Source organism: Pteropus alecto, unplaced genomic scaffold, assembly GCF_000325575.1.
Source record: "Pteropus alecto unplaced genomic scaffold, ASM32557v1 scaffold67, whole genome shotgun sequence".
Lineage (NCBI taxonomy): Eukaryota > Metazoa > Chordata > Mammalia > Chiroptera > Pteropodidae > Pteropus > Pteropus alecto.
Genome location: NW_006441061.1, coordinates 3492309 through 3504961, shown reverse-complemented (window position 1 = coordinate 3504961; position 12653 = coordinate 3492309). Strand labels below are relative to the sequence as shown.

Genomic DNA, 12653 nt, shown 5'->3' with positions numbered 1-12653 from the left:
ACATAGATTGTTTTGAAAGGCAAGAGGGGGCAACCGGGCCCTTCCGCCGCGGAAGTCGGCAGGCTGGAAGAGGCTGTAGGCTCCCAGCTGCTGGGACAGACGGGCAGACCTCCTGGCTTTAAATCAGAAAGAGTTTCAGGAGAGACTCGTTCTATTAGTCTATATTAGCGTCACTTGGGGGAGATTTAAAACATACCGATTCCCAGGCGCCGCACGCCCAGGATTCTGATGAAACTGACTTGGAGTAGGGGTGGCGGGGGGTGTGTGTGCACAGAGAACCCATCTTTTTACAGCTTTCTGGGCAATTATAGCTGGAGTTGAGAAGCAGTGTATGCCAGTGGATTTAAAACTTGTCTAGATATTAGAACCACCTGGGGATTATTTAAAAATTTCAAAACCTGCGCCACACCCAAGACCAGGGAAGTCTTTGGGGGTGGGACATAGGCATCAGTAGCTTTTGACGCTCCTCAGATGACTCCAGTTGCAGACAAGCCTGGGCACCACCAATATATACATCAGAGAAATGACGGACTGATCCGCGATGGATAATAGCTGAGGACAAGAAGGCCTCCTAATTATATCTAGATTTTTCTTTTTCTGATTTTCCTATTTCTTCTAACCTTGCTCTCGTGAAGTGTTAAGCCTTCTTAATACAGTAATTAGCCATTTTAATGAACATTTATGTAGGGCATGTCCTAATACAAGCTGTATTTTTTATGTCTTGCAAAGCATGATTAGAAAAAATTCTGCGGTCTCTCGACCTAGCTGAACGGGGCGATGTCCCCCATTCTGCGCTGTCCTTGGTACCCACGCCGGGGTGCTGACACTGCACTATGCAAACGCAGGCAGCTCAGGTGTTATCAGGCCCTGCCCTGCTTCACAGCGAGAAGCCCATACGGAGCTGAAGAGCTCTGCGACCTGGTAGGTCGGCATCGGGCATCAGCGTGGAGCTGCTCCAGGGACAGTCAGGTCACCAGGTCTCAGGTGGTGAGTGCTCTCTGCCCTCCAGGGCCACTGACGTTCAGACTCACACAGTTATCTTTAGAGCTTTGGTGCAGTTTCGAGTGGGCCCTCGATTCTGTCCAAAGCCAGGATGTCACTGCTTTCTGTGCAGCTCAGGCCAGGGACACAGCTCCGGTGCTGATCTGTGCACTTTCTCTCTCTTTCTGTCCCTTCTTCCTTTTCTAGTGGCCTCTAAGGGATGGAGACAGGGGGCTGTACCCTCCCCAGCTACCTAGGCCCCAAGCTGAGAGCCAGCAGGGCTACTGAGAGCAACCTCATTCTCCGAAGGCCCTTCCGATATGAATTAACGAATGCTCTCATTAACTTAGTTATCTACGTGTAGCTTTTTGACAGTTCATTTCTCGTTTATTGGGAAGGATGGAATGACAAGGAAAAGCTGAACAGGGCGATGGGGCCGTCTTATTAGATCGAACCATTCTGACCAACAAAAACGGGAACTCGATGAGGTGCAGCCTAAGTAGTATCTCCCATAATATTGATAAGATAAATAAGACATAACTTGGAAGAAATCCTAATCATGGCTTCACAAAGCTCCAAGACGCAACCCCTAGTCTTCTCTGATTCCCACCTGCCCCTGCGTCTGTCCACTCACCCTGCTGGCCTCCACGTGGTGCAGCCTGAAGGCCTCGCCCGTGCTCTCGTTCACCACATCGAACTGGTGCCGGTAAGCCACGCAGATGAGATTGTCACTCTCTTCTGTCGGCCCATCCACTAAGGTCATCACCGCGGGCACGTCTGACAGACAGATCTCCTGGGCGGTCGGTGACGGTGTAGGAGAAAGGGGTTAGGACACGGAGCTGCCACCTTCGTATCAAGCCCCCACTTCCCGCCCCCCCGTCCAGGAGTGGGTGCCCCTCCCCGGGCTTCTGCAGACCCCGCCCCTGCCCAGAGAGGGACAGTACTGTGGCAGGGATTGTGGCAGACTTCTCCCTCCCACGATCTGTCCTCAAGACTCAGACCTCTGCCCACTGCCCAGGAAACAGATTCGCCAGTGCGATCTGCGTTAGCCTTCACCCACTCTCGTCCTGTCCTGTGATTTAATAAAAATAATGACTACTAAGTGCTAACTTTGTTGAACGCTTACAGCGTGTGGCACTGTTCTCACTGCGTCCTCGTTCTGAAGTAGGTAAGGCTATTATACTACGTGACAGATGAGGAAACTGAGGTTCGAAGGTCATGTGATTGCCTAAGGTCACAGTGTATACGTGGTAGAGCCAAGATTCAAATTCGAGAAATCTGATTTCAAAGCTCATACGCTACATAAATCTTTGTTAAAATTGCTAATTAGTGTATTAAGAAGACTAACACCTATTTAGAACAAGATTTTAACTTATTTTAACCGTTATGCTGTTCTATTCCCCCTAACGAATATTAGCAGAAATCGATATGCATAATTCAGGAGGCTTTAACTCGAGGCAAAAATCATTTCTCAGCTTGCCTATAGGCCTACTCTGCCTTAGTGGCCAATGTTTGATGTATTTCACACCTTAACGTATCACGGTAAAGGGTGAGGGTGTCCCTATGATGAAGGAAAGAACTTGACCTTCAACGAGGCTTCTTCACAAGGTTCCACCCTCGCTCGATCAGCAAATCTGCTGACGAAGGTGAGCAGGGCTGCCTTGCCCACTGCTCCTCCCCACCTCCCTGGCCACCACTGCCACTGTCACCTGTTGCTAGGGGCTTGCATTAGCCTCTTAGTGAGTTCCTTATTCCGCTCTTGATTCCGATGCTCTCCAGGGGCCAGAATGACCTTTGTAAAACACGCCACTTCTCTGCTTCCACTCAGACTCAGAGCCAGAGTCTGTGCAGTGGCCTGGTCCCCGTCCTCTCTGCCACCCATGTCTGTTCCCTCGGCTCCAGCGACTCCCCCGCCCCTTGAGTACGCCTTGACCGGAGCCTGGAACGCCCCCTCCCCAGATACTGCCCTCACTCAGCCCCATGTTGCATTTGGATCTCTGCTCAAAGGCAACCTTCTCAGAGGGGGCTTCCAGGACGTCTTTTCTAAAATAGAGCCCCGCCTCCCCGATCCATCTCCCTCTGTCCCCTTACCCTACTTTACGGTTATCTTCCTGGACTCATAGATTTATCTGCTTATTTCCGTTATCCTGCAACTTGACAGCGATCTCCCTGAGAAGAGAGGCTTTGTTTTGTTCACTGCCGTGTCCCCAGGGCCTAATGCAGCACCTCCGGGTGGGGTCACTGGCACGAATGAGCTGGACGGAGGCGGAAAAGCCCCCTCTGCCTCAGTCCTCTGCGGGAGACTACGGTAAAGGGTGAGGGTGTCCCCGGCGGGTTGCTGACTACGGGATGACAGACTCTGAGTGGCAGGAGAGAGTCACCTCGTGACCCCTTGGCCAGGAGAGAAGGGGTCAGAAGAGAAAGCCTACCCTGATGTATTGGAACTCTTCGACAGGTGACTCCGACAGGGGAGACAGGAGGGAGGTGCTGGTCACCCCTCTTAGCTTGCTGTGTTTCCTCGTGATCAGGAGCAGCTTATTCCGAATGGCGACCACGATCCGCAGCTCTCTGCTGTGGTGAGTGTTAGTGGCATACAGGTGGCAACCTGGGAAGAAGAGAGACAAAATGAACGATGCTGGACACATGGCGAGAGGCTGGAAGCCCCCGGCCGGGACACTCTGGTGACGCCCGTGACCCCTGGAAACTGAGCAGGACCCAGTGCAATGACTAAGAATGCTCCTACCACCGGGAAAAATGGAGCCTTGGAATAAAAATTGGGTTCAGTTACAGGAAAATTAAAGATTTCATATTCCCTCTGTGGCAGAATTTATCTTTATACCCATCAGGTGACATGAATTAAAATGAGGGGTGATCAAGAATGAAATTCAAAAAGTCTCTTTTCACGGGTTTGCTAACAGAGCTTCACTTACCTCCAAAACCCGTTACCCAGGCCTCGCGTTTCCTGTCCCCAGCGTGTGGTTTTTTTTTTGTTTTTTGTTTTTTTTTTAATTAGTCAAGCGTCTCTTAGAGAACCAGTGATGCTATCTTTGTGACATTTCCAGGTTAAAAACCAAGCCAATAAAATCCAATTCTGACTCATCTTTACTTTCGGTAAAATCTGGGCAGTCTGAGAACAAGGTCAATTGAACAGGAAGGAGCGAGCGAAACCCGAGGGAGCGAGTCACCTTTCGTCTTCTCCAGCTTGTTCTCTCTGCAGTCGCACCGGCTCCTCGCGGCCTGCTTGCTCTCGACGCCCCTTTGCACGGCGCTCAGCCTGAAGACGAAGAGGCGGGCATCCTTTCCTGGCGAGTTATAGCAGGAGGTGGAAGGAAAAGTAAAATGACCCGGATGAACTGCAAGGGCAGATGGTGTGTGAAAAGTGCCGCTGGAGGACGTAGGATCTGAGGTGTTCTGGAATTCGGGAGAAACCCCACACCGCCTTTCCCTAATATTCGGGCCAGCCACCAAAGAACCCGGAGCACTGGGCACCGGAAGAAACAGCTGGCCTGGCCTATGCGATCAGACCCGTGACCCTTAGTGTTGGCCACAGAAGGCCACTCGCCTTCCTTCCTCCCAGAGACCACCACTTGGGGGCATGGGGGCGGGTACCACCTTTGTCTGCTCTGAGGATCAGAAGGTCCAGAGCCTCGAGCACGTGCATCTGCTTCACTGGCAGCGTCCTGTCAAACACTGGCACTGATGGAAGGTCGTCTGGAACAGAAAACCTGGTTACTCAACCGTGCTTTCCAGAGCCTATAAAATGCGCCTCGGGGTAGTTTTGGGCCCCAGTTCTCTCTAGGCAAGGAGAAGAGTCAGCTTCTAGGACTTTCCTAAGGGCTGTACATTAAGTTCAAGCTCTGTTCTCCTCTCTGCTCAGGGAGGAGGACTGATATTTCCTTTCCCAAGGGGTTCACTCCCCTCTACAGGGAGGGTGGCGGGGCCCGTAAACTACATCCTTGTCCTCAGTGTTCATTGAAGGGTAAATGGCATCTCTGAACCCTGTTTTTTTTTTTTTTTGGCTGGGGATGCACCAAAGGACTGAACATCCAGTTTGTTTTTTTTTTTTTTTAAAAATAAGATCAGCCATTTCTCTTAAGTATTTTCTGATTTTTAGATCATTTTTGAAATTGCATCATATCTTAGGTTATTTTGTATATTTCTCAAGAAAGTAAAATTAAAATTTCCTTTTGCATTTAAAATAAACACAAGCATACTCTATTTCAACATGTCTGGGTCAATAGTTTACCTATAAATTTTCAGCATTTCTCCATATAAGAATATAAAATCTCCTTTTTAGACAAAAATGAGAAAAATATCAATTAAATTGCCCAGCTAACGGGGAAAAAAAAAGAATTTTAGTGGAAATGGTCAGGAGGATGTCAAGTAAATGGGTGATTAAAGACATTGCCATTATATGTAAGATTTGTTTTTAAGCTTACTTACTGGGATCTTAAATGGCTAGCAATTACTTCGCTCCTGGGAGACCCTCGGACATAGAAGGCTAAAAGAATTATGTCTGTTTCATAAGTAAAGGGTCTGTTGTGAGTGTGGCATAGAATCAGGGCAAGGTGGGGCGGTGCAGACATTTTAGGCAGAAGGGCTAACTTATTGCTTATCTGCATTTCGTCAGACACAGGTCTTCGAGTGCTCTGCTGTGGGTTTGGGTTTGTCTGTCTAGTTATAATTTAGCTGCAAGGGGCCCTGAACATCTTGCCTCTTCCAGGAATCTTATCTGGTTGGGAGTTTATCCCTCTGTGGGTGGTGCCAGAAGCGGGCAGAGTGCCATCCTCAGGATTGATAACGACCTCACGGGGGCGGGATCTCTTGCGCCTGCAGCCCAGTGAGGGCTCTGATTGGTTAGAGCTCAGAACCTGCCAAGCTTTTACTAGGTGGAGTGTTGTCTCTAGTTTCCCATAATGATGGGGCAAATGTAAATCTTAGGAGAGCCCATCAAACCATGTTCTTTTTATCCCCCGTCTCAAAAGGAATCGATTCTCAGGCTCTCTGTGCTCTTGATGGGACAGACTTGATTTTTTGAAACATGGGATGATCCATCATCATATTTGACTGAATAACTATGATGGTTTCATTTTGTGAATGGCAGCTAACGGACACGGAGGGCTTCCCACACACACCAGGCCCTAAGGCTAAGTGTTGCACATGTCATTTAATTTAAATGTCCCGATGACCCTAAGAGGTAGGACCTTCTAATACTGTCATTTGACAGAGGAGGAACCTGAGGTTCAGAGGTGCTAATCACTTGTCCGAGGTCACCTGTGCGAGGACAAAAAGCAGCGCACCTTCCCATGGAAGGATGGTGTGACCCCGGAAGCAAAAGCACTATAAAGAATTAATGAATGACAGCACTATAAAGATGAATGAAAGCACTATAAAGAATTAATGAATGAAGGAGCACTTCCTTTTACATTTAAAACGGGGATCTGTATAGCTGCCTAACTAAGTACAGAGTAAATCAGCGCTTATTCTCCATCAAACCTTTCTTGGGAAGCAGAACAGGTTGTTGATAAATGTAGCACAGGAGAGAAGAGGAGACAAGGTAAGGAGAAAGTGACATGTGGATTTAATGGCAGTTCCATGACAACTTTTTTCTTCTTGTAATCTCTTTATGAAGAAACAATCTTTTAGGGCTGGCTTTTCTATTACTGTCCAAACCAAAACAAATGGCGATAGCATATTTAATCAGTATTTAGTCTCCCTTCAAAGTAGGTTTTGCTACACTTAGAATACAAAGGATATTGATTTCTTAATGACCTTGAAAGGAGCAGACTCTCAAGGGGTAAGTCTAACGAGATTAAGCAGAGGCTAATGGCATAGAGTGAAACTCAGCCTGAAAAGTAAGGAGAGATTCACTCATGGAAACAATTCGTAATATGATTACGTGCAGACAAGAAAAAGATAAAGAAATAACAAGAGAATTAAGGCTTTAAGAGCACAACTAGGAATACAAGAAAAGCCTGTAGACACATTCTCTTTTTAGCAAAAGCAAACAGGGAGGCATCACTGCATAACCAGGACACGAAAAACGAGTGACACATCCAAGCTGCTGGTGGGGTGTCTGTGGTGCTACCTGCATCAGATGACTCTCAAGTTTGGAATTTAAAAAAATTTCCTGGCAGATCACAATAATCCTTACATCTGACACCTCCAATAAATTTTGGAAACACAAAGATGAAAATTTCGGAAAGGGACTTGGTCGTCTTGCTTTAGATGTCACATTTCAAAAAATAGAAGCAACTCAAATAGAATTTTTCCTGTGTTTTTTTGGCAAGCCTTACGAATAGTCGCTATGAAGTACACTTTCTCTTCCCACAAAGGTAGAAGTTAACATTCTTTCAATCGCAAAATTTTTCATAATTATTTACCTGGGACTATATCTTTGGAAATCTGTATTAAGGTAAAGATAATAATATTGGTAGAGTTTAATTTTAATAAAATATAGCTGGCTTAGTGTAAAGAGCACTATGCTAAGGAATCACCTCTAGGTTCTGGTTCCAGATGTGCTATGGACCACCTGGGTGAGCTTGGGCAAGTCACATCGTTTCTTTAGGCCTCAGTTTCTTTATCTATAAAACTAGGAGACTAGACTAAACCTCTAAGGGGTGTGTGTGTGTTGTTATTTTCAATAAATTCTTTTATTTGGTTGCTCTTTTGGCAAGAGCTGTAAATTTTGTTACCTTTTAGCAAATTCCCAGGGATACAGAAAAAATAATAGCTGCTGTTTAGTAAGTGACTACTATGCTGATACTTCTTTAAGCACTTAACATAGGTGACAATTTAATCTCCACAATTTTCTCCTTGTAGTTAATGATCGTCATTCCCATTTTCTTCACTTCATCAGTTTTCATCATCGTAAGCTATTTTTCACTTAAAAAATTACCCCCACTTTAGAGAAAGCTGAGGCTCAGAGAGGTTAAGTTTTTTTCCAAGATCATAAAGGTTTTTCTTATTGTTCTCTAGTTTTTAAAATTAAATATTTAATTTGAACTCTGAATTTTAAATTACCTGCCTTTTAGTCAATTAGTTATATATGCAATCATGTATGTGTAGATCAACTTAAAAAAATGATATGGGCACACGATTAAAAAATATATCAAAAATAACAGATAAGGTCAGAAATAAGTCCATTATGAAGGCTGGCCCACCCGTCCTGTCTTCCTGCAGAAGGCACCTAATACAGGACGCAGCACACTGCAGGTACTTAGTAAACATGCTGGGTCAGGGTCTGAGGAGGGACTAAAGGTCACAGCTAAAGGTGGGAAGAGGCTGCAGTTTTAGGCCATTATGCCATCTCACAGTGGTGGCTTTCAGAATTCTCATAAAACATTGCTATGGTAACCAGAGCCTGGGCAGCCTGCTTCTGTGCAGTGGAGGATGGGCCCTTGGAAGACTCTGCCTCTCTGCCCATGGCTCCCTCTGAAGCCGCAGGAGACACTTGTTATCAGTGTTTATTTAGCCCCTTTCACATTCATTAGGAGTTTGGAAAAACCCACAGGGGCCTCCCGCAGGAAGGGACCACAAGGTCCTTGAGTCTCAATTAAATCCCCATCTGAAGTTGAACTCCTACAACATCCTCGCCAAGGGCATGTCCGATTGGTGGCTGATTTGTGGTGACAGGAACCGACCATCTCTCTAGGCAGGCTGCTCCACCTGGCCATCAAAAGGCTTGGTGTTATACTGAGGTGAAATCTGTCTTCCTGTCAAAATCTCTTTTGTTTCTATATTCATCGAAAATGGGTTAAACTAAGAGTCTTAGTGTTTGTTTTGGACGTCAAGTACTTTTTGAATTAGAAATCTTAAAACAAAACAAAACAAAACCAAAAAGCTTCGAGAGAGAGCACGTCCCTAAATAATGTGTCCTTGTCGATGGAAGGAAAAGTCTTGGAATCATGATGAATATTGGCCAAAAAGGAGATTCTTTTCTCAGGTCATTGGATATCTGCAAACTCCTTAGAGATCTGGGGAAGGTAAAGACCGATCACGCATGACTCATCCCCTGGCTTGTTCAGAACATATTTCCTCTGCTTGTCCTGAAAACGAGGGGTTAATTTTATAAGGAAATGAAACTTTGCTAACCTTACGGCCAAGGACATATTTATGGAAAGAGAGTTGACTGGCGACCACCCCTCGCAGAAGTACTGTAAGTCATACAAACAAAGACATTCGAAGGGGCAGCTACTCACTAACCATCCACTAGCAAGACGCCCGCGTCAGTAGAGACCAGCAAGGCCTGGCCCCAGGGATCTGCACACACGGCTTCGTGAGGGAAATTACTGCAGAAACACTGCGGCTCCCAAGGCTGCGGGGAGACACAAGCATCGGGATGTGAGTGCACCAGAAAGAACACGCCGCGGCCCATCGAACGGGTGGCACAGGAAGTGCAGCCCCCGAAACGGCAACACAGATCCCCTCCACGCCCTGGCAGCCAGATGGGCTCTTAACTCAGCTGCCTTTCTGAAGGAGAAACGTCTCCTTTCAGATACGTATGCAATGGGAAAAGAGTCATGACCTGTCTCTATATTGTAAACGTTGTTCAGGGGTAAGGTTTTCTAAGCAAACATTTTTCTTTTAACACCTGGAAGTTCAACCAATTGGTGCCTACTTTTTTTTTTTTTTGGAGGATTCACATTAGTTCATCATAAAAGGAAGCCCTATGTCATTCTATTAAAAATGTCAGATTCCTGTGCTGCTGATTCAACAAAATGATTAAACCATACCCAATGCGAGAAGTCGATACTGTCTTAACAGGAAAATGCTTACTGACGCACTTGAGGCTACGAAATCTTTTTTAAAAAAGAACATGTTTGTAGGAATATGGCAAGTGTCGCCGATGAAATCTCATGTTCCCCCATGTGACATACTCCTATCCCGTGACCTCCTGTCTTAGTTTCAATTTCATTTCAGGCAGAGAGAGTCAGCCCTCCCTCACACAGAGCTGCCTGTGGGTGCCTGGAGGCAGCAGGCACTGTCTAGCAGGTTCTCCGTCCCACCAGAATGGTGGACATTTTCAAAGACCTGTTATCTTCTCTCCAAAGCACGTGGCGTGGCCTCAGAGGACAAAGTTGTTTTTGGAGATTCTCAGGGACGAGTTGAAGTCTTACCTCTTCGCTTTCACGTTCCATCAGATGTCTCACCTGGGCTGTACCAGAGCCCGTGTGTGCACACAGGTGTGTGCGTGCACGCTGGGTGCACACATGCTCACATTCAAAGTAGCAGTGATGGCTCGGAGGTCACCTTCAAGGGTGTCGTTTGGGATGAGGGCACATATTGTGTGTATTATCGCTCTCTTAGAAAAGTAGGTTTTCCCTTTAAGGAGCCCACATGTTTCAAAATGAATATTGTAATGGCTAAGATGAGGCTTGGACTGCTCTGAAAAGATCACGTAAAGAATGTGAAGACATTTTCTGAACTGAAACGGGCTACACAGTGCAGGTTTAATTGGAATGGCATTTCCCTAAGATTTCTGACAATTCTGAGTTTGTGACTTACAGCAGGAAGACGTGAAAAAGTAAAGCCAACATAAATGCCAATGGGGCGAGGTGGGGGCAGACGGAGGCATCAGAGGATTAGGTAACAGCAAGATGGAAAAACCAGCTCTTAACAACAGTCTTCTCTGGCCAGAGGACACGGTTTAGATCACATGTAGAACAGGAGTTCTTAACCCAGATCTAAGGACCCTAGGGGACCCACGGAGGGCGTAAGAAAGCCTGTGGCAGCTTGAAATTGAATTTGAAATGTGATATGTGCTGTTTGTGTATTTTAATGGGCTAGTGTGTGTGTGTGTGTGTGTGTGTGTGTGTGTGTGCGTGTGCACGCATGTGTGTGTACGCATGTGTGTGTCTATTGCTTTCATAAGTTCTTAAACGGGTCGGGGACTCCATGACGCGAGGACCGGTATGAAGTGTCAGAGATACGCACTCAGATCTGGCCCCGCAGAGGCTCTGGTCTGAGGCCCGGTGGCGTTTGCCATTGCACTGGACTCCCTTCTGCCACGTGAGGGGCCCCGTGCGGATTCCCCAGGGCGAGAATGTGGTCTTCAGCCCTTCATGCCTAAGCTTGGGGCTCCTGACGCGTTCTCTCCGAGAATGTCGACACAGCTCAGGAAACACTGGATGCCTCGGAGGCTGACAAAGCCTCTTCTTTGGAAATAAAACGGTCTTGGGGGCGGGATGTGGGACGTGGGATTCCGGCCTCAGCTGAGACACTTGCGCAGCAGTCCCCGAGGGCCTGTGGAGCAGTGTTCCTCCAGGGATGGCCGGGGGCCCCACTGGCAGGTTACGGACTGATCCGAAAAATGGAAGCTTTTTCTTCGTTGTTCGCTGGTGAGCAGGTCTCCATCCCACGACTCTCATTTTTCTGGATACCTAAGAACTTCTGCTACAGGAGGATACCAAATCCTACTGGAATTTGGCACAATACTTGGCCACACTGCAAATTCTGGTGTGCACATGGACAAACCCATGGTGGGAATTTCTGCAGCTTTGGAAAAGATGCTTTGCCAGCAGTTTTATCTTAAGTTGGTTGTGATTATTTAGCGTTAATTGCAGTTTGAGCTCGTCATTTTCCTGAAAACAGACTTTAAAGTGTGTAGGGTCCCCAGTTCTGATACAAATCACCTATATTTTGATCGCTAAAGTCAGCGTATTCATAATTCTTTTGCTTTTAAAATGGACACTTCCCTAGTGGTGTGATGTCCACGAATTTGTTCCATTTAACCAATTTTTACATAACCTGAACGTAGATATAATTCGGTACATAATATATTGCTTTACAATACAAAAATCATGCAAAGAGTAAGTTCAGATTGCCACTTGTTTATTTTTTTTCTCTTCTCGATCACCACCTCGTTCTCTTTCCATGAAAAGTGGAAATGAGACGTAGATACACAGGCCACAGAATTTCCTGGCCGACTGAACAAACTGTCTAGTAGGCAGTGGTTTCTCCGCTGTGGTCCTCTGACCAGCAGCATCAGCGTCACCTGGGAACTTGTTAGAAATGCGAATTCTCAGGCCTCGCCCCAGACCTCCGGCACTAGGAACTCTGGGAGCGATTCCCACACACAGGAAAGCCCGAGAAGCACTGCCTGGAGCCTGGCTGTCTGCGGAGTGTGCCTGTGGTCGGCTGAGGTACCACACGAGCGCTTGTCAGAAAGGCAGAATCCTGACCTGGCCTCCGAGCGGCTGGATCAGAACACGCGTTTGGTCGAGACGCCCAGGTGATGTGTATGCACACAAGGCCTGGGAGCACGGCCGGACCTGGTCCGCCTGACTGGGCCCGGCCCAGCGGCTCAGCCCCATGTAAGCGTGAAAAGGCACGTGCCCAGTATGGAGACAGGCTCTCAGCGAATGCTACCCAGCTGATGTGCAGCTGCCCCTAAGGACTCTGCAGGAGACAAGCTCTTCTTCCTCTTGCCCCACAAACCTCCTTCCAAGAATTTGAGCAACTTCACTGAGGACAAAAGACATTCACAATCGAACTTGAGAGTCTCATCAGCTCACCTCTTTTTTATAGATCCCTGAAGCCACCGAGCTGGATGGAGCGTCCCCTCTCACGATGGATTTCAGTTTCAGTGCCTTACAGAAGACAGAGGTCTTTTAAAGTTTGCTCTCAGGAAGTACAAGAATAGCAAGATCAACAACTACGACTTGAAAAAA

The 12653-nt window shown here is 46.9% G+C and overlaps 1 protein-coding gene across 4 annotated transcripts in view; it reads right to left on the bottom strand.

The window, feature by feature from the left end:
* The window catches only part of GARNL3 (GTPase activating Rap/RanGAP domain like 3), a 110836-nt gene that overhangs the window by 18189 nt on the left and 79994 nt on the right, over window positions 1-12653 (bottom strand). For all 4 annotated transcript variants that reach the window (XR_001517446.1, XM_006917977.2, XM_006917979.1 and 1 more), the window contains 6 exons: window positions 12498-12572; window positions 9187-9298; window positions 4594-4692; window positions 4167-4283; window positions 3411-3586; window positions 1616-1774 (listed from right to left, as the gene is read on the bottom strand). Coding sequence is in view for 3 of the 4 variants with exons in the window: in XM_006917977.2 (XP_006918039.1) it covers window positions 1616-1774; window positions 3411-3586; window positions 4167-4283; window positions 4594-4692; window positions 9187-9298; window positions 12498-12572 (738 nt within the window). In the remaining variant the exon portion in view is untranslated. The remainder of the gene's footprint in view (window positions 1-1615; window positions 1775-3410; window positions 3587-4166; window positions 4284-4593; window positions 4693-9186; window positions 9299-12497; window positions 12573-12653) is intronic.